This window comes from Falco cherrug, chromosome 4 (assembly GCF_023634085.1).
Source record: "Falco cherrug isolate bFalChe1 chromosome 4, bFalChe1.pri, whole genome shotgun sequence".
Lineage (NCBI taxonomy): Eukaryota > Metazoa > Chordata > Aves > Falconiformes > Falconidae > Falco > Falco cherrug.
This window is the reverse complement of record NC_073700.1, coordinates 14,233,933-14,259,800: the sequence shown is the minus strand read 5'-3', so window position 1 is coordinate 14,259,800 and position 25,868 is coordinate 14,233,933. Positions and strand designations below refer to the sequence as shown.

At 36.7% G+C, this 25,868-nt stretch overlaps 1 protein-coding gene across 1 annotated transcript in view; it reads left to right on the top strand.

The window, feature by feature from the left end:
* The window catches only part of CFAP20DC (CFAP20 domain containing), an 84,252-nt gene extending 62,208 nt beyond the window's left edge, over positions 1–22,044 (top strand). The window contains exons 15-17 of the mRNA XM_055710068.1: positions 2,942–3,003; positions 17,682–17,773; positions 21,569–22,044. Coding sequence (XP_055566043.1) covers positions 2,942–3,003; positions 17,682–17,773; positions 21,569–21,681 — 267 coding nt within the window. The 3' untranslated portion in view covers positions 21,682–22,044. The remainder of the gene's footprint in view (positions 1–2,941; positions 3,004–17,681; positions 17,774–21,568) is intronic.
* The last annotated feature ends 3,824 nt before the right edge of the window (positions 22,045–25,868 follow it).

The following is a 25,868-nucleotide window of genomic DNA, read 5'->3' as shown; positions in this document are numbered from 1 at the left end:
CAGATGTACAAACTGTGGAAGAGTTCATATACATATATATCTATAGCAGTCTTGCAGTTGTGCAGGCAAATGATTTTAGCAGTGCAGTCTATAGAAAAGAAACAAAAGTAATCCTCATATTGTAGTTTCAGAAATGAAAGACAGCTTGAAATTCTTGTCATTATTAAACTTTCATCCTTACATGTGTTTCCAGGTTGTATCTTTCTGATTATTTACATCAGTAGTATCTATTGCCTTCTCTTATGTTCTTCAAAGATAAGTAAGGAGTATTTTTATTGCAAATTTTCGTTCATTTTGTACATTTTTTTTCCCTTAGTGGAATCTATGGCAACAGCACCACCAGAAGGCAGCTTTTTGTGTGTCTTTCATTTTGAAATACCTATGATGTTTTGCAAGGCAGGGCAGGATATAATCATGCTAGATAGTGAACTTATGTATCAAAGTAATATTTTATATATAAAACACATTTTTTGTGAGGTTTGGGGTTTTTTTCATCACTTGCCTTTGTTAGTCTGATTTCCAGATTCATTGAAAATCTCATGTTACTAATGAATCTAAGAAACCCTTCTGAATATAAAGGCACATAGATCAATCATATTGCTAAGCTGTGGTTGGAACAGATGTCCTTAAACAACCATAAAATACAAAAAACATATAAAATACTAAAGCTGTATTTTTATATCCTATGATAGTTTACCAAGAACTGAATATATGCTGTCAGGAGAAATCATTGACATGTAAGTTGTTTAGCAGCTGCTGTAAACTATGACAGCCAAAAAGGAATAAAATAGCTTTGAATATTATACATTACCCAGCATAGCTATCCGTTATAAATATGAAAAACTTCTACTTTAAAATTAATTTATTTCAAAGGAGAATTGTAAACCCTTGTAAAATGTGCATGGGGCACAGTTCCAAATCAATAATATGGGTATGTAGAACTAAGTATTTTAAAATACTTTATTTGACCATCTTACTTGAATGTTTTCTTCTATCTTAAGGTCTATGAAATTCCATGTTAGCTTTGCAACAATATGAAAGAGACAGTTCTGTGGATTGCGGGGTATAATGTGAAGTGTATACCCACACATATACACATTATCCAAGAAAATCTGCAAAGTTTGCAAAATATTCTTGCTTCAATGCCTTGCTTTATTCTAGAGATCCAGTTAAGACCTTCCTGCCCTGTCAGGGAAGTGGCCTGTTCAGCTTCAGCTGTTTCTACAGTTCAGACACCACTTTAGATATAACACAAAAATTTTGGAGAAAGGTCATATGTAAGAGAATTCAGCATATGGTCCCTGATTCTTAGTCAGAAATGCAAAGGAGAAGGAAGGTTCCTCTGGACTGCTGGTTGATATATCATAGAAGCTTGTACGGGTATAATGCTTCATTAGCAGAATCCAAAATATGCTCACCACTAAGCACTAACTTTCAAGTAAGGAGTACTCACAGAGAAGAAAGACTTCTTGTTCCCCAATCAACTTTCTAAATATAAATTCAGTCACATAAGACTTGATCTGCAAAATATTTGGAAGAGTACTTCCAGGTTCATACCCAATTTGTGGAAGGTCTTCTGGCCTCCTTTGTGATGTTTCAGAAAAGAAAGCCACTTAACACAAAAATGGTCTGGCAGAACTGAAGTCTGACAGACAAGAGGAGTGATATTTAAACCCAGAATTATTCCAACTGAGAGCTCAGTTTGACAACCCCTGGAGGGATCTGTTCACATCAAGTCAAATTGCAAAACTGAGGCAGACTATTCTTTACTATGAAATGAGACTTAAAATTATTTAGACAGATATTCTGGTTCATAGACTGACTAATTCACTTTCTGTCTCATCCTCAGTCTTCCACTAGCCGTCATCTGGGAATTGCACTATCCACCACCAGGCAGTGATTCATATTTGGCAGTAATTAGGATGTCATTCATCCTCAACATATATTTTACAACATGCCTCCCCACTTCCTGAAACCATGAGAACATAGTCATTTTTATATTGATTTCCATAAAAAACCTGCTTTCATAATGCTTAATATTTATTTTTAGCCTTTCATGTAATAAATTGCAGAAGTATTGTTAATGTAAACTTTTATTTTCACTTCTTTTGCATTTGCTTCAGTGATTTCTTTAGAACTGGTTTTGGGGTGTGTGAAAAGGGTCTTTTCTGGAAGCACTACATACATACTGAGAGCAAATTTATTTCTGAATTTTAGAATTCTTGAATTTTTATACCAGTTTATGAATATTGATCTATCTTGCAAATAACTGGGTTTAATGCCATAAACCAAATGTATTTTTAAATCTTCGAGGCACGCTTTGAAGACAGGGGAAACTCTTTTGTCTGAATATTCATGCAGTCCACCATTAGCTACCCATGAACAGCTTAATCCAGGTTTCAAATTGGCAGTGCCATAGAGAATTATACATGCTTCTGCAAACTTCATTCAGGACTGCTAAGATCATGGTGCTTCTGAGGAGAGAGGAACCCTGCCTGCCAGCCCAGTATCTCTGGCTCAGTGTTGTCGAGTCTTAAGACCAGCTGGTTCTGCACAGATCCTGCTGAGTTCCTGCACCACGCTCCCTATTCCTGTGCAGTCCAGACTTCTCTATCAGACAAGACTTTGCCACTCTTCCCTCTCTGAAGTTTCCTGACTCTGTCCCAACACTGTCACAGGCAGCAAAGAAACGACCAGGTGGTTGACTCCTTAATTCATACATATTTCCATCCAGACAAGAATTATCTATTAAGTTGTACTTTTGCACCGTTAGGATCTGAATATCCCTTTTTAATTTCACAGATAAGAAAAAAGACCGTAAAGTTCTAATATCAGAAGCTGCAAATGTGTATGCTCATGAAAGATCTCATACATACTTCTAAACATTCTGAAAGAGTATTTGCAAAGTTATTTTCTCACTATTATTTTTTATTTTCCATAGCCCGTCAGTCAGGAGCATCACTACCAGAAAGAAATGAGCCCGCTTTCTCATTCCAACCCACGGTAAGATTCCATTTATAGCCCAGGCAGTAAGGATTCAGTTAGAGTGTTCTGAATATTAAATGTGACATTCTTTGATTTAATCTTAAATCTCTTTTCAATTGCAACCTCCTCTCAGAGGTCTTTACTATTACTCGTTTTAGTCATTGTCTGCAGAATGTCTGCCTTGTCCTGGAACACGGAACAGAATTCTGCATGTTTTGGGTGTACTGCTGCATATTTAAAGTAACTGACACAGGCCTTGCTCCTACATCTGCTTTGATGCGTGATTCAGCAAATCTTCCTCATCTGACATACACACACTCTCATCTGTTTCTTTCTCCCTCTCTGCTTTGAAGGCTTAGAACTAGAATTCTGTATGTGACTGTAGGTGTCAGGGAATCCATTTGTTTCAAAAGATTTTAATGTTACTTATTTAAATGGGGTTTTTCAGTAGATAGCCCAGTCAGGAGAGGGTGTTACAACACTGTGGGATGGTTCAAAGGGATCCTGTCTACAGCATATTTTGGCTGTCAGGTTTTTAGCTTGATCTGTTTAGCTTGGAATCAGCAACAAAATTCCTGTGCCTGTATTATAAGATGAGGTAAAGACAAGGGGAGAGTGTGGCTAGGGAGAAATAATCAAATGGAAACAACCAAAATTCATTTTCCCATTTCAGAACTTCCTTGTACCTGTGAAACTCCTTCACTTTGACAATTTTGGAACAGCCTGAACAAGAGGTGTACTTACTTTAAAAAGTGATCCTATTTCACTTCCACTTGGTGTCGTTAATGGGGATTTTGCTTGTCCAAGTTCTAAGTGGACAATGTGTGTGTGGGTTGGGAGGGAGGGGAAGAGAGAGCGTTACAGATACAACTTCTTTATCTTTTATCAACAGTCTGAAGTGTTTTATGATACCACACTGCCAGTCAGTTGTGCAGGTTAATATGCATTTCTCCTCACACAGATGGTTTCAGTCACTTGTCTCATTTGCCATCCACATTTTTATAGATTTAGAATCTTCTTGTTAGATTTTATGAAGTGAACACTATGAAACTTGCTGTGCAAGTTCATCCAAATGCATCAGTTATTGCAACATGCAGCCATATGTTTCCTAGTGCACACAATATATTACTGGAGTTAAAGTATAATTCTGGATTCCTGTTCCCTTTCACATGTAAATCAAAGTGCTTATGTGGGTGTTAGTTATCAAAGGAACCACCTCTGTCCTTAGGAATTGTTACAATGGATGAAGTGGACAGAGACACTTGACTATAGTCCACAGAGTAAGATATCAGGTACCTTGAGACTGACACTTTGGACTCTGTACTCCAGAATCAGTTTCATAATTCTGGTGGCATTTGAATTGCCTATATTTTAGTGCAAGCTACACTGTTTGTCTTCTTTTTGCCCATACATTGGTTGAGTCAGTTTTTATTAAGTTATTTGTATGCATGTGCTAAAGCAATTTGGTACTCAGTATATTATATGTACTGAAAAACAGAATAAACACCATTATCCCTGAAAAATAAAGCATTTCATCATATCAAGCTAATATGATCAACAATGAAAACTTGTATTTCCATATAATAAAATTTAAAACAAAATAATATAAATTACAACTTAGTTCTAATGCTATTTTAATCCAGTACACATACTAGACTTAAATTTCTCTAGAAATCATTTTCGAGAAATGGAGGCAAAGTATTCGTAAAATACCTGACTTGCAAGTGCCTCATAAATACAGTAGCCCTTGTGAACTGCCAGAAAAGCATTATTGGGTTGTAAATACAGAAGATGAAAAAATTATGAGGTCAGTTTGCATCATGATATAAAAACTGGAGGTTATGTGACTTGAATACCATTATTCATATTATCGCCTGTCATTTATAATGGAAAGCCATGTAGTGTTTTTCACACTAGGTGTGTACCTAAATGAGGGGGAGATGAAATTAATGCTAATTCTATAACTTAGTTCCTAAACTGTTTTTAAAGCCGATTTTAACAAGTAACATACGAGCAACTGGAAAATGTCTAAATCTTTGTAAGCCTACCATAGCTGTATAGGGGAACACACAGAATATTTGAAAAATTGATACATCCTATGTAGATGACTGGGTACAAATACCGCAGCATGAAGACAGTAACGTGATGCACTTACTGAAACAACAAATAGTTTGTTGTAAAGACTGATAAAGAATTTGACAGGTCTCAAGTAACTTGAAAAAGTGTAGCAGTGGTATTTTCTGGGAAATGAAAAGAGAGCAATGTGGAAGCTATTGTCCAGTAAATGTAGCTTCTGTCCATAATAAGATAAAAGAACAAGCCAGCAAAGAAAGCACCTGTGAAGATAATGGAAATGCAGTCAATAAAAAGACCCAGCTAGACTCATTTTCCATTGGTTCCACTGGGTAAAGGTCATAAGTCTGCCGAGAATATTGGTACTGCAGTACAAATCACCTCCACATCACGCTGCTTTGCAAGGCGTAGAACCGGTTAATGAAAGGAGACAGGCTGACTGCAGAGGCTGCAGAGCCAGATGAGCAAGATGATGTTCAGTGTTTCAAGCCTTAGCTCTGCACTTCCCACTGACTGATGTGCTGTATGGTCCAAGCTGAACTTCAGAATTGCTCCTTTCTCTTCAAATATGAAGCTGTAACTGTCTATGTTACTTCTTCCTCCAGTGCAGGGACTGGAAATTGCTGTGTACCGTGCATCTACTTAGTAAGCATTTGTCCTCCAAAACATTTGAGTGCCACAAGGCTTGGCAGTTTCATTAAGGAAATGCTGAAAGAAAGTAAATATTCTAGAGGAATTTCAGCCATGCTGAACTGCAAAATGTAGGGCTGCTTTCTGAAAAAGATCACTTGAGCCTAATTTTATGAATAGATTTTCTGAACTTCTACAGATGCTCTTCAGAAAATTTCTGATAAAAGCTGATTTTTCTGTCTTTGAGAGAGGGGCTTTTTATAAGCCGAAACCTATTTTTATAAACATTGCCTCATTAGATCCTGTCTTGGCATCCTACTCAACTCTTCCCAGGCTACCAAATAAAATTTGTTCCTCTGAAGTTCAAACAGCTGTTCCCCAAAAACCACACTAAAGTGGGACACAGATATTTCAGCATTTCATTGGGTATCTTCTCACAAGAAGTGTGTTTTACTGAAGTAATTTTATACAAAATGTACACAGCCAAATTTTCAGTTAGGTTTTAGCCAGACATTTAATTTTACATGTTAAAAAAAAAAAAAAAAAAAAAAAAGTATTCCCATAGCGAATTGTGGGCACAAAGATTTAATGAAAGTAAACATCTGCCTGATTTGGACTATAGCCAAGAATATAAGATCTACACATAAAACAGAGACATCATTTTATGAGAAAGTCTATTGATCAGTGGTCTCAAACTAAAGAATGAGTGATCAAGCTGTTTTTCATTCACAAATGAAAATAGTGGTTAAACTGAGGTTTAATTTGTTGTCCCTGTTAGTCGCTGGCAGGTTTGGTATGTTAACAGCTCTAAAATCAGCAGCCTTCCCAAACTATATATGTGGTGCTGACAGCTTTCCAAAGGTGCTTGGAACCTACAGAAGTTAATTGGTATATCAGTCAATGAAAATGACCTTTTGAAGTATTGTCAGTGCCTCTGCTGTGGGCTTGGTCAGGGTTACCGGCACAGAATTACCAGGAATAACCAGAGTTTTACTCCCTTGTTAGCTCCACCTCTGTCTCCTCTGTGCTGCTAGAAGCTGGTGCTTGCCCGGCTGGTATGTGAAAGTGCATGTGCATCAGTATATAGTGTACTCTACCATTCAGCCCTATGTGTTGGAATTCACCCTGCCTGATGGATGGTTATGACCCAGCATGGGGACAGGAGGGGAGTCTTAAGCCTCCTTGGCTGATACTGAGAGTCCATCTGTAGCTGATGTAGGTTATCAGCCCCAAAATTCCAGCAAGAACATAAAGAAGCAATGAGATGTCATTTTATCAGGCTCCCATCTGCCCTTTCCAGTGTCTTGTTCTTCTCCATGATCCTCTGACCTGCATCCATGGAGATATCTCCATAGGTTTTGCTATGAAAAGTGAGTGTTACAGTTCCTCTGATGTGTTAGGGTTAAGGACCATCCTCGAGCCAGTCCAGTAGCTGACTTGTAAAACAAGCTAGATTTTTCTGCTCTGCGTGTGCAAGTCTGTAGCTTCTTCAGTGTGATTTTTTGTGTTTAAATTAGATTCCATTAGTGGGTTTGCTGTGAATAAAAAAGAAACCTTTTAGGACTAAGGAGCATACAAGGTCCCTAAAATTTTAAGGAAAACCAGTATTAAATATTTACTAGAATTGCTAAATGGAAATATGATGCATTTCAGGCCAGCATTTTGTCTAGATTTGTATTTATCTATAAAAAGTGTCACCACTGTAGTGTGGTTTAAGTCCTTTGTAGCTTTGCCGCTTGTGGATGTAATACAAAGTTCCTTGTATCTGTAATTGGCTGATAAGGGCCCGCAGTCTTTGACAAATGGTTAATAGTCGCTGACCTCACTTCACGTGGGCTTGGTACAGGCTGACTAAAGCAAGCTGTCCTGTCATTGTACCTACATGTGTTACATTAGACTGATCAGGTGTTATCATTCTTTCCTCTACAATCAAAAAAAGCCCACCAAACCCACAAAAAGGAGAAAAAAAAAAAAAAGAAACCACAACCTAAAAGAAGCTAGTAACATTTTCTTCCGTTTTATGGTAAAGATATCTCTCCAGTTATGGGAAATATTATAGATTTGAGATTTATCATCACACATTGATGTGGAGATTAACATGTTTGAGGAAGACAATAACTATAACTTTTTGGAAACATTATAGGTTTTACCTTAAGAAAAAAAAAGCAGAACCCATATTCTTAATTACTACTTTATCGAACAATGTGATTTTCTTATTTTTCTAATGATATGCATGCACAGTAGTTTTGATGATGAATCATGAAATGGATGAACATGTTCCTTTAGCTAAATGCATTTTTAACTTATTTGCAAACTTGATTATCAGTAAAAATCTGGTATATTAGCTAAATATTATGAACACATGTTCCTATGAGTAACTCTGAGCCACTCTATTGATTTTAGGAAGTAAATTATTTTTTTCGTTTTCTTTAAAAGTTTCTGCTGGAGAAGTATTTTTTTAGAGCCTATTGTTGCCATAACTGCCATTATCATGGCACCTGAAATTTCAATAATATGTCAGTGATCCCAGCACAGAAATACATCCACTGCAAACTCACAAGTATTAGAAGCATGTTCAGCTTTGAAAACTTAAGTGTTCTAATAGCTGATGCATGTGTTATTATACCATTGAGAAATGTACAGTAAAAGAATTGTAGCTATTTATATAACATACATTTGCACGACACCAGAACTTCTCCAACATGCATGCTGTGAAAGTCAGACACAAAAGGTCTTTGTGTCCTGTATCTCCAAGCAAACGCTTAAACAGCAGAAGCTTAAACTTAAAGAAGCACATTTAAAGATTGAGTTTTGCAAACAAAGAAGCATATTTATTTTTATGATTCATTACAAGATCAAAGCCATAGAACTCCATTACTTCTGCAAAACAGACAATATTACATTATGAAGTATTATAAAATTACACAACAGTTGTCAAAATAAGTGAACAAGAACAATGTATCACAAAATGTACTTTGGTTTTTTATTGTACTTGTTCAGTAACTTTATTCATCCACCAAATAGAGTAATTTGCAATAGATCTCCTAGTCGTTAATCTGAATTAGCAAAGTTCTGCTGCATTTGTCGGGCTATAATATGCATGAAAAAGAACATGACAAAAGGAGAAAATGGCACAGGAAACATCTAATTGAAAAGGTTAATTTTTTTAATCATGATGTTAAAAAGCTTAGCTGCAGGAAGGTTGTTGAGAACCAAGTGGCTAACAAGTAAGAGCTTGTTAAAATAATCCAAAAATGGCTTTCCCTTGCATGGGAATCTGAGAACATGAAAACCTAGCAGCATATACACTAAGAGGTTGAATATAAAACATGGTAAATGCTTTCAAACATGCAGTTGCGTCTATGTTAATATAAGGAAGTTTGTATCTTTCTTGTAGCCTCAGGACTTTGAATAATTTTTATTGGTTTCACCCTTTTTCTGAATATTCCTGGGCCATTCAAACAGTTGTCTTGGCTGTGCTTGTGTGTAGGAATGGAGAACAGGCAGTAAGATATTTTACACGCCTCAAAGGTCTTGCAAATCAAAAGGAAGAGGTAGGTGTTACCTGGTAACAAGTCCAGGATTACCTCTTCACAGTCTTGCGATGTCTCCTTCAGTATGCAGCTGAGTACACCTTCACCAGCATGTCTTCTTCTTGGGGATCTCCCCTGTTTGCAGATGACAAGACACTTTGGTCCAGCCATAAGCTGGTATCTGAGTCCAGCTTCTGATGACTCAGAGCCTTTCAGGGTAGTTCACAGGGCAGGCAAGCTTCTGAGTACGTTTGTACCAGTTGTATTGTTCCCTTTTCTGGAGAGAAAAAGCTTACTACCAGTAACCCACCCCCCATCATGGAAATATGTATTTATTCCTCCATCCTCCTCCTGAACTGGAAGCTGATTTAATTACAGACAAATCGGGCTCCTTGGCTGACATCCCATATGCATATAACATTTTCTTATAGAGCCAAACTGTCTGAGTTTCCAAGGGCACAACTGCCCACGCCTCCCTTCCCTGCTATTCCAATATCATTTGTGCAAGAACCTTGGTTTTATTCCTTTATGTTAATTTACGTTTGATGTTGACAAAGCTTGATGTTTTTAAAGAATTGAACTGAGGTAGCATACTTCTCACTTTGTGGTGACAATTAAGTTTCCAGCTCCATGCTGTACCATTCATTCCATTAATAGATTAAAAGGTCAGAGTTTTCATGCATACATTTGGGTTTTTACTTTTCTGAAAAAGAAAGTAGTTCGCACAGACAAGGAACATTCAGCAGCAGCACCTTTAACAAGTCTGATAATATTAAAGTTAGTGCTGTGTTGAGTCATATCTCTCCATTGATTTTTAAAAACCCTCTGGCTCCATGTCATCCATTAAGAGTTAAATGGGATCCAGTCTATGCCCAGGATGCAGAGAACAGTGAGATGCTTTTGGTTACTGACTGTGGAGAAAAAGTATGACTTCAATTGCAACAAGACTTATTAGGTACTAGGTACTAGATTCCAGTGCTACCTGAACCAATGGAATATTAAAATATATATTTTTTTAATGTTTTATTTAATTATTTAAAATATGTAAAAAAGGAAGCACACCCTACATAATGGCCACTTCATTAAATGTGGAAATCCATTTGATTCACTGATCAGTGAGTATCTGCTGTAGTTATTAGAATTTACTTGCTTAAGATTAGATTAAGATGAAAGAATTTTAACACACCTTTGCAAATTCATTACTTTCAATTTATACAGCTGATTTTCTGATAAACGAATCAAAACTAGCAAAGAAGAAAGGGCTAGTATTTGACTTAAATTAGGTGATGAAACACTGTTTTTTTCTACTACTGTCATTTATATTGCTAGTGAATATTGAAACTATAATCTAGCCACCAAGCTAACATAGTGATGAACTATGGGTTTAGTCTTTAAGTAAATTCCAATGTTACTGTCATTGAACAGAAGCTATAATAGAAGTTTCATGTATTTAATTACAAAGCATTGACCAAATAGCACAATATATTAATTAGTAGAGCTGTTAAATCTCCAAATTCAGGTCATTCGTGGTTTTAGACTGATGTAGATGACTGTATGTTTTTAATAACCTGAAAAAAAATATCATTTCAACTATGATAATGAAAGAAAAACAAGGTGCCATTAACAAGTCAAACTTTCAGCTAATACCAGTCAGCGTGATTATACTGTACACACTTGTCACAGCACCTTACACTATGAAATATCTTGTTTAATAAGTAGAATTCACATCTCCTTTGTTATCCTTGAATCTAATCTAGCACCCGTAAACCAGTTCATTTGCAGATTTAAGACTTTTAAGAGCAGTTTCAAGTCTTCCATGCACAGTTGCACATGTACTTTTTATGATCTGATCTCTTTTTTAGTTACTAATTCATTGAAAATTAAAGAATTTAGTTTTTAAGGAGGTCTCGCTGCCTCCGTTAGAAGTGTGGTATTTGGCAGGCTGGACTTGCTGAAGTGGTTTGGAGGAAGGAAAAAGGCATTCTCTAAATATGCTTGTGATTTTGTAAATCTTAGTGCTAGCAAAAAAAGAAAGTTCCAGTAAGGCATACAGTAAATGAAGATATTATGTATTAGGGTTGGAATGAATCTGTCACTTTGACGGATTGTGAGGCAAAGAACAGATTAACAGATTACTCATAGTCAGAATGCAGCTCACTGTGAAAAATGTGCAGGAAATGATAAGTGTTGGTTTGTGCTGATTTAATGATATTTTGAAACTACAATAACACTCCAGCAGAATAATACAATGTAGCTCATGCCTTGCATTTTTTAATCACCAATGTATTGCCAGATTGGCCTTAAATACTTCTTTAAATAGAGCTTTCGATTTCTGCAAAGTCATATGGGAATGTATATTTTTGTTATTTTTCAAGATTTGTGTTAAAATGTGCATTCAAAAATCCTTGATTTGTATGTATAAATATACTCTATATTCTTTTGGTAGTATATCTTCTTCTGTATACTCACTCAGTTTTCCATTTTAAAGATACTGTTTTTCCCACCTGGAGCTGAGTAGCACTGAACAGTTATTGATGTATAAATCAACACTGAATGTTTCTTGGTTTATGGCATATTTATGTAAAAACTTTAAGAATGTTCAAGAATTGAAGTTGTTTAAACCATTATAGATGCAATAATGGACAATTCAAGACTCATATGACTTCACTGTTGTTACAGACGTATGTCTGTAGGACCTGAAATTTTATTTCAACATTTTTTCAGATAATATGATTGCATTTTGTACATAACACAAACAGATATTATTAATAGCCTACATAAGTCCTTGCTTCACTACTGAAACTATTATTGAAGGGTTTATTTCTATGTAAATAGTTCTATAAAAAAAAACAAACTCCCATTATACATACTTCATTAATATATTACAAAGCAGAGCCCGAATAGGTGTGTCTAAGTAATCTGATTTAAATTAAGTTACATGTATGAATGAAGTTCAGCAGATACGTAAATAATTGAAAATTTAGATCTGCTAATCTAGAGGAGCCTAACAAGTAATGCATGCTCCAAAAAAGATGTAGCAGGGAATAGGTGAGGGCTTTTACAAAGCTAGGTTACTTTTTATTGATTTATCCAAGAACTGAGTTAGTGTCTAATAACCTTTCTTAAATAGATATAATTAAAAATCCAAACAAGTGAGAAAAATAGGTCTTCGTCTTAGCTGAACTGAATATTTAAGCTATACTGAACCATACTTTTGATATGAGCTGGCACTTTGCATTCAGTGGATCATAGTAAGGTATTACATACTCACTTTGATGATTAGGGAATTTGCTTTATGTGGTACTAAATATTACTAATACAACGGAAGTATGTGCTGAGATTTTAGCTGATAATTGCACAAGATGTCAAGAATTGGTCTTTTTTTCCTCTAAAATATTTTCATACTCTTGATTCATACATTGGCATTCTCTGGCCCTCCACGGAGTTAGTCAAATTATCCATTGTAAAAGATAATTCAGCAAATGTGCTCCTCTTATTAACCCTCAGGCACAAGCCAGTTCTTCTCTCACATTCGTAAGATTTACTAAGTAGTTTATGCAGTTAAATGCCATCTTTTGTGTTCCTTATTGATTGTAGACTTCAGATGCGTAATAGTCTGTCAATGTGATGTGTTCTTAATGCAAAAACAAATGTTTTTTAATTCCCTGATTTGATATAATGTAGCCTTTCCCTTGCATTTTTAAAGTATACTACCAGACTGGCTGAATAGTTTGAATATTCCTTTTAATTCCTGTATAGAGTGTTGGACAAAACCATACTAAAACTTTGAAGCATGTTAATTTTGTTAATAATGTGGATTAAATGATCCAATTGATTTCAGTAATACAGATTAAATCTCATCCAAAAGAAATGTAATAAAGCATGCTATCTCAATTCACAGCAATGTTAAAAATCTTTATACTAAGTGATTTGCCATTTTCTCAGTCCAGCTAGTAGGATAGACTAAAAGGCAAAAATATCTGTAAAAAATCAAAGTATCAAAGGTGTTCATTAAGATTTAAAATAAAACCCTCTGATTCTTCGGATTTCTGTTGATAGTAATAATTTTGATACATTGTCATTGGTAAGTGCTACTTAATGAAGCATCGCTAATATTCTTAACAGATTTTACTGATGGATCTTTTTGCCATCTTCTGCAAAACTTAACATACTGTCAAAAAACAGAAAACAATGTTCACAAGTCCAAAAGATTCTTTTGCTTGCCATCACAGTTCAACTATCATGTGATATTTTAATATATGACAATTATTTTCCAGAAGATTTTTTTTTAAGAAAAGACCATAAGGTAACAAGTTTATGTAACATTTTTAATTATATTATGGTATGGAGAATAGCTTTCAGAATAATGAAGAGTTTCAGTGTGAGCATTAAAGGTGCATGATACTTTGAATGTGTGTGGAAGCTATTCTGAGCCTTAATACAATGCGATTCGCAATGTCAAAAAACAGTACTTAGCATTCCACATTGTTATCAGGAAAGCTCTGGGTAGTTTATTGCATGTTGATTATATTGATTACAGCTGGAGGCATTGATAGCATAAATAGAGTGCCTTTAATTAGTCAGAATGTGTGATTAGCTTTTCTGTTTTAAGGAGATAAAGTAGCATCTTCAAGAAGTTCTCCAAAAAAATATTCTTTATTCAATCAGAATAAAACCACGATAAATGGGAACATAGTCCACAGTCTGCATTTCTCAGAATATTCCTGGGTTTCTCCATGCTGAGCTCCACTTTTAGGCAAGGTCTACCTACAGATTTTTCAGGATTTTTGATTTGTTTTGTTTTGTTTAAAATTAGCTCACACACTGTCTCACACACATACACGCTTTAGTTGCTTCCTAAAAGCAACTGCAGATTTCATTGTGGAAAAGTCTGTCTTGACTGCGAGGCTACAGCATCTATCAGAATTACCACTGTAAACCCACTTTTCAGAAGTTTATCAATCAACTGCTGGTATTTACTCTCTACTGCCGTTTGGCCAAGAAGATTTCAGCACACAAGAGATTCTTTAACAATTTTTTTTCAAGATTTTACAAAAAGTTAATCTAGACATTGCTAACCTGTGGAAGTAATAAACCAGGTTTTCGTATATTGTGTAAAATGTTTCAACCTTCAAAGTAATATTAAGTCAACAATGAATCCCTGATACTGTAGTGTATTGATTACTGAGTAATAAGAACTATTACTTTAACAGCAATACTGGTTTAATGACACATGATTACCTTGCTCCCGTAGTGTTCTTTAAAGGAATTGTCTCTTTTCCACCGGAGGTAATTGCCTTATTATCTTTCTTTCCTTCTACTAACATCCTCTCTGCTTTCCAGGTGCCAACTGTTTTCTTTAGAAATTCTCTGATATATATTTTGTATGAAAAACACGTATCTTTAAACTCTTCTGTTTTGTGCCAGACCTGTAGAACTGCATATACTCTGAAGCTTCTTGACTTTTCTAACTATATTTGTTGGTCTGACTGAGATAATTCTCTTTAGAAGCAAGCACTGTCTTTCCTCTGTCCTTGCACCACTTTTTGCTTCAGCAATCAGCACTATTCTAGTTGTCTGGATCTCAAACATCACTGTCTTTTAAAAAAGTAGCAGTGAATTTGCAAGAAAGGGTAGCTTGGGAAACAGAGAGGTAGATTAGCTCTAATAGTTCTTCCTTACCTTCTCTAAAATTGCCGCAGTTTCTCCAAGAGATTGCCTTTGCTGAAGTTGTGTTTCAGTGCAATTGTAGAGAATCAGGTACGTGATAATGCTTCGTGTTCCCAGACCGCATTCTGTGAGCAATGGTCAGATTCTCACATTAGGCTTATGTGGGCTGATTCTGAGGCAGCACAAACCACACACGCAAGTGGCAGAAATGGAGAATATATTCTACCATGCCACTGGATAGCACAGCATGCATTTAACTGTTATTCCTAAAAACGTTTGAAGCTTCGGTGTAAATAAATGGTCTTTGGCTGTATCCAGGGAATGCGAGTATGGTGAGCAATGACAGAGAGCACTAACAATGAGATGTCTAGGCAAGCATATTGCTGGGTGGATTAGTTGTACCAGTTCTCACTGGAACTGAGCTGAGCAGCAGAAGAGGAGAAGGATTGGTTGTGAAGTTTGCCATATGTGTGAAAATAATGATGGTGTAAAAAAATTTTGAAGTATATTTTTACATATTGAAATAATGGAAAATTCAGCATCTCTTCCTTTAAATCTGCTATACCACTTGCTGGATTTCTACACCAGCAGTTCTGTTTCCTGAGGCAGAAAATTAGTTTTTTCCATTTTGACTGCAAACAGATAGGTGGTTGTCCCCTGATTCACCCCAGATCATGCGTACATGCCAACAGGAGATGATGTGGAATCAATAACAAGTCCAGAAGTATCAGAAAAACTAACCAAAAAAAAAAAATCAGATGGCCTGTTTTAGCAATCCTAACACATGACTGAGTGTTGCCAGATTTCTCTGTCAGAAGCAAATCGTACATAAAATCATCAAGGCTTTTCAGAAGGTAGAAGTCCATTACTGTTTACTGGGTGTTGGACAATTGAGTTGAGACAATTACAGTCTGGCAATGTAATCTGTCAAGCTTGGGAAAAAAAATCATCCCTTCCGGACAAAGCCATGGATGTTGAAGTTACCTCTACAGCTCAGGCTAATCTCCCTGGCCTCTAGCACAGGTTTGCATGTGTGATGTTTTTGTGAGATGTTGGAACAGGCATGGCCAGGCATAAGTTGAATCAACCCCAAACCAAGTGTAATTTACCTTGTAGAGCTGCACTGTTCCCATGAGCATGAAGCAAACATAAGGGAGTTTGAAGACCCTTTTCCCCTTCCATACCTCTTGCCTTGCAGTGAAATACGTTGGTCAAAAAGGATGGATCTGGTTCTGTCAAAATTAGATGATTTACTGGCCTCCCTCGAATTCTGTGTTCAAGTGTTAACTTCCAATTATTTGGTCTAGTTAATGGTTATGTGGAAGCTTTAACGTGTTACAGCTGTTACTGTTGGAGAGATGGGAACTTACGGAAACACTAGATGCAGACAGTGGGCAGGGATTAGTTTCATGTATTAAAAGAACTACAAGACGTGATCACCTGCACAAGGGATGTCTTGACTTTGTGACTTAGATGTGTCCTTCCAGGGCTATCTTTCTCTGATTGATAGTATAATATGAGTAACTTTTTCAGCGGAAAAATCTGCAGTTCAGTTTGCGATAGAAAGCAGTAACAATGACAATAAAAACAACTGTTCTGTTTCCCTTTCCTTGAGCTATAACAATCAAAGACAGTGTGTCGTAAAGTGGGGTTTGTGAAATGAACATTGAACTTTGCATGAATGTATGATAACGTGAAAATGATTTTTAAAAGCTATCACAAAGTAGTGTTCAGGAGAGATATAAATTGCCTCTTAAATTGAATAGGTGAAGAAGGTCTGTACTCCTTCCTCTATGATAAAGATCCCATCCAATATTTTTTTTACAGAAGCAAAATAGGTATGTGGCAGCCGTGTTAAGGTGTCTTGCAGTAGCTAAAATCATGTTACACTGAATAACTTTTTTTGTATTTATAATATATGTTTATAATGTATTTACCCAACAAAGCTTTTTTCCTGTATCAACGATACTATCAACAATAACAGCCTGACTCATCCAATCTTTCCTTCTTAACAACACTAGAAAACAGTTAGTATAATTATTCTTAGCTCTGATCACTAATTGCATCCCTTTATTGAAAATTTTTAAATTATTTAAATTTAAATTAAAAAAATGAGCTGTCCCACAGTTCATGACCATGAGTTGGTATCACACTGTTAATGCACCCACTTCATGTGCTCAGCACCATTTAGAGTGCTCAGCTCTAACTCACCAACCATCCACACTGTGGGTGACGGACCACTTGCTAAATCACCCTGTTACGGGGAACTCCAAGCAGTGCCAAGCTGGTGGTAACTGAATACATCTCTTGTATATAATCTTAAGCCTTTTTCCTTAGAAGAGGGTCAGGATTTTTAATCAAATTGACCCCCACAGTCTCGCATCAAACACAGCTTGTTCATCCCAAGTCTTTACTCCTCCGAAAAAGATACTCATGAGTCCTGTAGGCTTTCAGCGTGTAGCTCTGTGGGTTATGGGTCACACCTCATGTATGCCTTTTGCTGAGAGAGCAATACCAGCTAAAATCTGCAAAGCAAACCTGTCTTAAAACACAGATTTCAGTGTGAACAGAGCAAGTGAAAAGGCTAAGGAAGGAGGAAGCCTTAACATTTAAGAACTGTATTCACTACTAGGTTTATTTTTATAATAATAAAATCTAGCTTGATTTTGTTTCATCATGCTTGACAACCTGCAATTTCCTTTGAATTTTTTTTTAATAATCAAAAGAATTAGAACGAATAGGAATGCAAACTGTGCTTTTATGAATGACATTTTGATTTGTGTTTTTCAGGGACTGGTTGAACGCGTTCAGTCCCCCCATCATTCCTGGAAGCCAACAACTGGAAGAGCACACTAAATCTTCAACAAATCAGAGTATTCCAGGTAGGAATTCATGAAGACAATGAAAAGGATCTGGGTAGAAAGACATTTCAAAATGCTGTTTCTGTACTGCTGGTGCTGCCTTTTTGTAGTTTTCTATACTGCTACATTTTGGTTCCAAGTTCTCTTACTTATTATTCTCAGCTCAAGCTAGCAGAGTTTTCCATGCAGTATTATTTGCCTCTGATCAAAGAATAACTTAGTTGCAGTTTCCTAATATTCTGGCTCGATAGAGGTTAACTCAAAAAAAATGCATCTTATTTGTTTAAAATAAGGAATTTATGCTAGTGGGGATTGAAAACCTACGAAAGAAAGAACACAAAGACTGAACATTCGGAAGCATAATTGCACTTACGTAAGTGATACTTCTCTTATGAAGAAAAATTTCAGATTCAGCCTTAAATGAAATCTCAGCATGATTTCCTGAGTAAAGACTGTTGTCACCAACCACCTAAAGTGTTACAGGTTTTTGTTTATTAATAGGGTTTGCTTAAAGAATGGCAAAGAACTTAGCTGAAACTGGAAAGTCAACAACGATAGAATGAAACAAATACCTATTTTTCTTCAAATGCTCTTTTTTCTTATCAGTTGTCTTAGGAAACAGGGTAGATATCTAAATTTTTCCTCTAGTCTGGGGAATTCTGTGTGAACTCTCATAAATCTGACGTGTATTTTGACTGCCCGAGGGATTAAGATGTCTCAGTGATTTTCTGTCTAAAATAAATTATGCCACTCAAATTGGGAACGTTTTCATACATGTATATTTGTAATCATTTCTGACAGCAAAATAGAATTTTGCTGTCAGGAATGGACCTTGCTTTGAAGAATCAAATAATATGTTTTCTTAAGAGTCCTAAGTAAGCCAAAGAGAGCTGGACAGTAATCCTTGAGTTAAAGTCATGTTGGATATAAATCTATGATAGATCCCTGAGAATTTTTCTATGTTAGTGTTATGAAATCCAAGGCTTGCTTCAGTTAAGATAGAACTTCTGTAAAATTTAAAAATTGTATTATTATCTTTTAAAAATTTGATGGATTTCTTGTGTTATTCACACTAGGATTTCCAAACTGTTTTGTGAGTTGTTTCTAAGCTCATTTTCCTTTATGCTGAAATATTTTACATCATGTGTTCATGATTGCATGTTTGGAGAACAGAAAATCTCTATATACCATAGCTTGGGGGTTTTTTCCTTTTTATTTTTGTGCCTTTATTCGCTCAGATTAAATTATGATTCATGTACAGGTATGATACTTGTAATTTTGATAACTCCACACAGAAACTTTTCTACAAGCCATTTTCTAATATTAAAACCTAGAATACAGTGGAAATATATTTATTTGAAAAGGAAAACTATTTTGGTTTTCCAGACCATGGTGACTATGTATAAACAGTTAACAAAATCCAAGTACAGTTACTTGTATATTTATTTCATTGTTTAGAAAAAGCTGCTACATGCCTCCTCCATTCGTTGTTATCCGGATTCAGACATCTTGTGCAAAAGCCTTTCTCCATGAAAGCAATAGCTCCCCTGAGTTCAGTGGGGCAGTATCTCATTTAATCTGACAGATATTCAGAGGTACTAACTACCTTCAGTCTTCTTGCAGCTCAGAACTAAAAAATACTCGTCCCTCTATAACGTTCATCACAGACTTCAGTTTGCATTTAATATCAAGTTACTTTCTAGCCTGAAATACTGTTTAATTTTATAGTGATTTAAGAACAAAAGCTTTGATTTTGCTTTCACCATGCTATTCAAATTAAACTGCCAAGAGTTTTATTCATGCAATCCTGAGCAGCTCCAACCCCAAAAGTGTGGATGGTGGCAGCATAAACACCTATGGAAATTTTCTTTGAAAGTGACTTGTTTATCAGCTAATTTGGCCATGGACACGTCATTCTTACATGTGGTCAGGTTGTACACAAACACCATTTGAAAGTAGAAGGATGCCTTCTAACACAACCATTACATGTTAGTTGACTCTTGTAGAAGAGCGTCACTTACGGTAATGAGTACGTCTTTTTAAGAAGTAGAACAGAGGTGAGGTTTTCATATGTTTTTTTTTTAATCTGGTCAAACCTGGATACTCCATACGGCCATTGCAAACATGTTGCAACATCTAGAAATGCCTTAAAATGCATTTGGGGATATTGTGAGATGCTAAACGAAAGAAGCCTGACTTTAAAAACAAGATATATCTAGAAAACCATATATATCTCTTCTTGTTCACATAAAAACACATGCAGAGAATTGTTGCTATAAAGGTATACATTCAGCTAGTCCTGGATGCAATTGTATTCTGATTTGGTGTGAATTCAAGGCATACAGGGAAAGAAGTATACCCCTGATGAGTCTGAAGAATTTCTTACTCCTAAATCAAGCCAGGGAGTATAATGAGAGGCCAGTTCCAAGGTAAAGAGGGAAGGAGGTTAAGCTTAGGAAAGAAAAGAAAATAATTTTGAAGAGAAACATAAGCAGGGAAAAGCAAAATAATAAAAGGAAGAATTTGGTGGAAATAACAGCATGGTTTCAGGTGAAAATGTAAGGCTGTGGGAGGGAATGGGGCATGAATACCATTTATTTGTGTACTATGATCTGAAGTGTAGAAAAAGACATTCAGTTCTATGCCTTCTTTCTGCACTGCATAATTTTTCCCAAGAGCTATCCAAACAAAATATCTCAGTTAACCTCATTTAGCTTACCAGGCCTGACGAAGTACCCACAACAGGGAGGGCAACAATTTAGCTTTACATTTTTTACCTTTGGTTACAGTAAAAGACAGTTTCTTTCTGATGGCATTTGTTAAGGTCACTGAGGAAACAAAAATGAAATCTCCTCCGAAACAATAAAGTGCACACTTCTTTTGTATGCATTAAATGCACCAACCTACTTTCTGGTCTCTAGATAATGTAACCTATATATCGTTGTGTGATCCTGGCTGTAAATAGATTCTGAGCATTGTGAAACTGCTGCTGTTAGCATAACAGGCCATTACTTATTATGAAGTGTTAGGGCATACAAAGCATTCCGTTTGTATTAGCAGTCTGAGAACGAGATGAACATTTATGATGAAATTCGAGATACAGATTGCGTTCAGCTGTGAATTATTTCCTATCAAAAAGCTATGGGTCATATAACTTAGATTTAGTTTATATGAAAGACAGACAGGTTTAGAAAAGGAGCTACAATATATAAAGTGTCTGTAATAAAAGTCTGTATGGCTTTATCAGTGTATTTTAGGCTAAGGATTCATTTCTGTTACCTGAAAACAGTCTTGCATTTTAAATAACTCTAGATAACCTAGATTTAAATTTTTTATTGTCTGAAAGAATCTTATTTCCCTTCTGATAACAAAAGCTCTTTCGTACATGTTTACCTATACTGAACATTTAGGTGGCATACTGGATACCAGACATTCAAATTCCTACATTTTTACAGGCCTGAAGTACACACCAACAGTCTTTGTTCATGCTAAAACATTATTGTTTAGGAAGTTCATTGAGAAAAATATCACTTAGGAATACTTTGATCCTCTATCAGTAAAGGTACTGCCGGTGAACTGCTCCATTGGACTTTGTAAAGTCTGGTTGTTAAGCAAAATCTGACTGACATCATTTCACCTCATGTAAATACAAGTCTTCAGAAATATAAAAATGTGAATTGCTGTTATCTTGAAGGTAACAATTCAGAAATCGAAAGATTATACACTAAAGTCTGTCACATCTGACAGAAAGGTATTTCCATGTTGCTGGCTAAGTGAATAAAAGTGATTTATTCTTACTTTCCCCACTTGACACAGGTGAAGATGACCTCAATGCTGAAGAAGAGGAGGAAGTTTTGACTCTCCTGTATGATCCGTGTCTGAACTGTTACTTTGATCCAGATTCTGGGAAGTACTATGAATTGGCATAGTCAGATCATGAGAGGATGTTGGTTTGTATTCAGAGTAGGTTTGTCTTTTAACCCTTTGTAAAGTGACTGAGCTGTGTAATTTATCATGCAACTTAAAACTTGAATTAACCAATAGTTTTGCAAAAAAAATGACTATATTTTGTAAATAGTGTCTTATTTTTATGGGTTTTGTGTTAAGTTTTAATGCAGTGGAAAATCACATAACTTAAAAGTTCCTTGTGACATTTATTTGTTAGTGCAATTTATTTCCAATTTCAAAGGTTCTGTATGGAAACAAATGAAGTTAAATCAAGAAGGTTTGTTGTGTTTATCTGTAAATTATGGTTTTTCTCAAATAAAAAAATGTCATTACTTGCTTACTGTGTATTTTAATTGGATCTGAGCTATCTTATTCTTTGTACTGCAAGATATACAATGTGTTGTTCAAAGGCCTCCATTTCATAAGCTTACTCCCTCCCTTTAGTCATCAGAGAAAGCAGTATTTTCCTCATCTTCAAGAAATTCTCTAGTGCTGCATATTACAGTAACGTGACGATGTTCAAAACTGCAGGGTGGCACAGTACATGCACGGTGCACTTCAAGGTGTGTGCATGGGCAGTTTATAAATCTAGACCGTAACAGGATAAATATGGCAGGCTCCAGGACTGCCAGCTGCTGTCTGCTTTACTGATGTAATTTGACATAGGACTGAACAGCGGGAAGAGCTGCTGCTTCAACACTCAAACTGGAGCCTTATTTCAGGTAAGGCAAAAGGGGTGCGTGTGATTCACATGGGAAGCTGTCTTCTGAGTACAGGCCTTGCGTTTGTTTTTCCATTACACTTAGCAATAAAATAATGTAATTTATTTAACCCATCAGTATCGGGTTTCAGTGCAGTTTTCAGTGAAGGTCCTAAAGTTCTAACTTAGAGTTTTAAATTGCTTGCATCACTGTGCAATTTTTTTTTCCTATGGTACACAAAATATCCCTGTTGTCCATGGAGAAAGACTATAGAAATAAAGTAGACCATACATACCCTTTGAAAATGAAATCATTGTGTGAAATGAACAAAATATTGGGCATGCAGACATGTCAAGCTTTGTCTGCTCTAAAAACCAGTTAACCTGGTCCTGATGTTTCTGCATTGCCGTGGCTGCTACTTGGCTCCAAGCAGTGTCCAACATTGCCAGCCCCAGAGCAAGGGGGATTCTGTAGTGCTGTGCAGTGCTGCTTGCCACTAGTGTCCTCCCCAACCCACAGGACTTGCTCAAGAGGTAAATAAATCATGAAAAAAATCAGCTGCCTGGTATTGAAGAAAAGGTGTCAGGCAGGGGTTGCCCATGAAACAAGTCCATGGAGCTGTGTTGTAACAGAGCTGGGTTGTAATGGAGTTCGGTTAGCAGAAGGGCTTTGGAGTCCACCAGTTCAATGTGTAACAGTTTTCTGGGGACAGTTGAAGGGAATGTCAAAATCACTTGGCAAGTGTGATCTACAGGCATTTCTGGTGATTCTTGTTCTAAGTTTCTACGTGATTATAGCCAGTGCTATTCCACTGTAATTATTTGCAAGCTGATTACTCAGTGAATTTTTAAGAATAATGTATTTGAATGTCATAAAGTGAGCTTAGTAAGCTCACTGGCAAGTGATTTAAAATTCTATGTCTGTAAATTATATGTAATTATGGATCCCAGTTAATGAATATCCTAGAATCAATTGAAAATGCAGTTGTTAATAGTGACTTGGCATACGATCAGATTGTGTATTTGGCTTCTGTGGCAGGTACAAACATATCATCACAAATTGCTTCAAGTAAGAGTAGCACTGAAATCCACAGGAAGACAGATACTGTGCTGAGATAATTTACTTACCCTGCCTTAGCCTGTTTCTCCCAGAAAGATTTGTACCTGTTCTTGCTAATGCCATAATCAGTTTAAAAGTTCAATGAAATCATAATTTTGACCTTCAAAAATCAGGTGCTAGCTTGTGCATATCTAATGGCTTTCTCCTTAGCATCCTTTAATGATCAGGACCATGCTCTGGGTATCTCTGGTAACGGCTGTTTGAAATGTGTTAATTTTCCTTTCCTAGCTGCAGGTCCCACAGGAGTGGCTGGATGTCCTAGGGCACCACTGTGAATCCAAACTGGGTCACTGATGCTACTGAGATAACTGCTCACTTTGGGGGAAAAAAAAACCAAAACCCAACCTAAAAAAAGATCAACTAAATACTGGCTGCAAACTGCTGTCTGCTGGTTACAGGGTCCATGGATTATCTGCCAGTGCCTGTCTGGGTGGAGGCGCTTGTCCTGGGCTCACAGCCGGCAATCACTGTGTCACATAGCAGAGCCGACTAGTGGACATCCAAAGGTTGGACAAAAGGGAGTCCTTGGAGAGTCCGTGCTCTTATCCCCACCTTTAATGAGATAAGGAGGCAGGCGGGTAGTGACACCAGGTTCAGGGTGAGGCTGTTGTTCCAGGCCAGATACACTCTGTTTTCCTGTCATTACCACGGTAGTATTTTATAGGTAAGTCCTGCTTTTCAAAATCAGCAGTTTGGGATCCTTGCCCTTTGCATTCTAGTTAGCAGCTTTATGTCCTCAACATCCATGGGGATTGATTACCATGATGCTGTGAACACCACCACTGAGCTGACCAGCACAAAAGGCTTAGCTACAAGGACTCTTGAGTCTTGCTCACAATGTTTTTCTTAATCATCATCCTGTGAACCTACAACTAAAGCACTGCTGGCACACACCATGCTTTTTGTTTAGCCAATTTGTCCCATGCTTTTTGTTTAGCCAATTTGTCAAAGCCAACATTTATGGCAAGTGATGAAGAATACAGAGATTTTCTCCTAGAAGTCATTGCACAGTGGTTTAGTCCACGAGAATCACATAGTTCTCACCAGAGCGTGTTTTGCAACAGCTAAAAAGACTTGTGTCTGGGCATAAAGTTTCAGATTAATGAAACTGCAGGGTTTTATTTCTGCAGACCCATCATCAGTTACAATTTTGGGGAACAGAAATTTTGAAATGCAGTAAGTTTTAGTAAGGCTTCATTAATGTTTCTTGGCTGTGCGTTGAAAATAGGGGAATTGATGTTTGCTTGGTAGAGCTGCTGGAGTCAGCAGATCACAAATCAGTTGGTCTCTCAGGGGTTCTCTCTATGTTCCTTACACACAGAAGGTGTGCCAAGACATCTCTGTTTCCAGTTGCTAAAAAACACAGACGGACAGCTTCCAGGTAGTTCAGGAGGAAGAAGAAACCTTTAAAACACTTTAGCCACAACTCAGAGCAGTCTATGTCACTGGGATGGTTCTCCTCATTTCTCCTTTTTGCCTTGGGTCTGTCTACCAAGGTTTTCTCCGAAGCCCAACCAAATACCAAGGTTTCAGTTTTTAGCTCTCCATGGATGGCAGCAGCGTTGAGTTGCAGGTCACAGACAACCTCGTACACGTGAGCACCAGCATGGACTCCTCCAGCTGCTAGGACTCTGTAATCTTCCATCTTTCAGTACTGTCACTTGTACCCAAGTGTCATCTGTACGTCTGAGCCTCATTATGCCAAACAAAGAACACACTCTGTCCTAAGGAGCTTACAGTAGGACATCAATATTGATTTTTCCCCTCTGCTGCCGTGGTTACTAGGTGAGAAAACATGAAAAGTCATGCTTTATTATTCACATATCCTTCAGCCATAAAGCATTCTGGTTAGCAGCACATCCTCTAAACTCCTGGTCAAATGGCGAGGTTGCAGAGGCTGAAAAATCTTTGAAAATTATTTTGCATAATGCACTTCATATTCAAGTTATTTTTTCCATGGTATTTATTTTAGAAAAGGGCTTATTTTTTTAAGCAATGGGCTACATGTAAAATGAAAAGACAATCCAGTCTGTCTTTTCTATGTAGTATTGCTGATAATCACCACTTTTCTCATGGTTACTATAGTAACTTGGCATCCTTATCTGCCACCTTTTTTGGCACCTTGAAAAAAACTATTTAAATTCAGTTCCCTGATAAAACTGAAAGCTTGGCTTCATGATACCCATGGGAATATGTAAGTGTAACAACAATACTTGTCATTTTTTCTTATTCAGTGTTTAACTTGCTTGTTAGCAGCTGTACAGGCAGTTCTAACTGTGATGTTTTGGAATCTTGCTGCAGGCGTTATAACCAGCGCAAATGCAAACGCCCTGGATGAAACCCCAGAA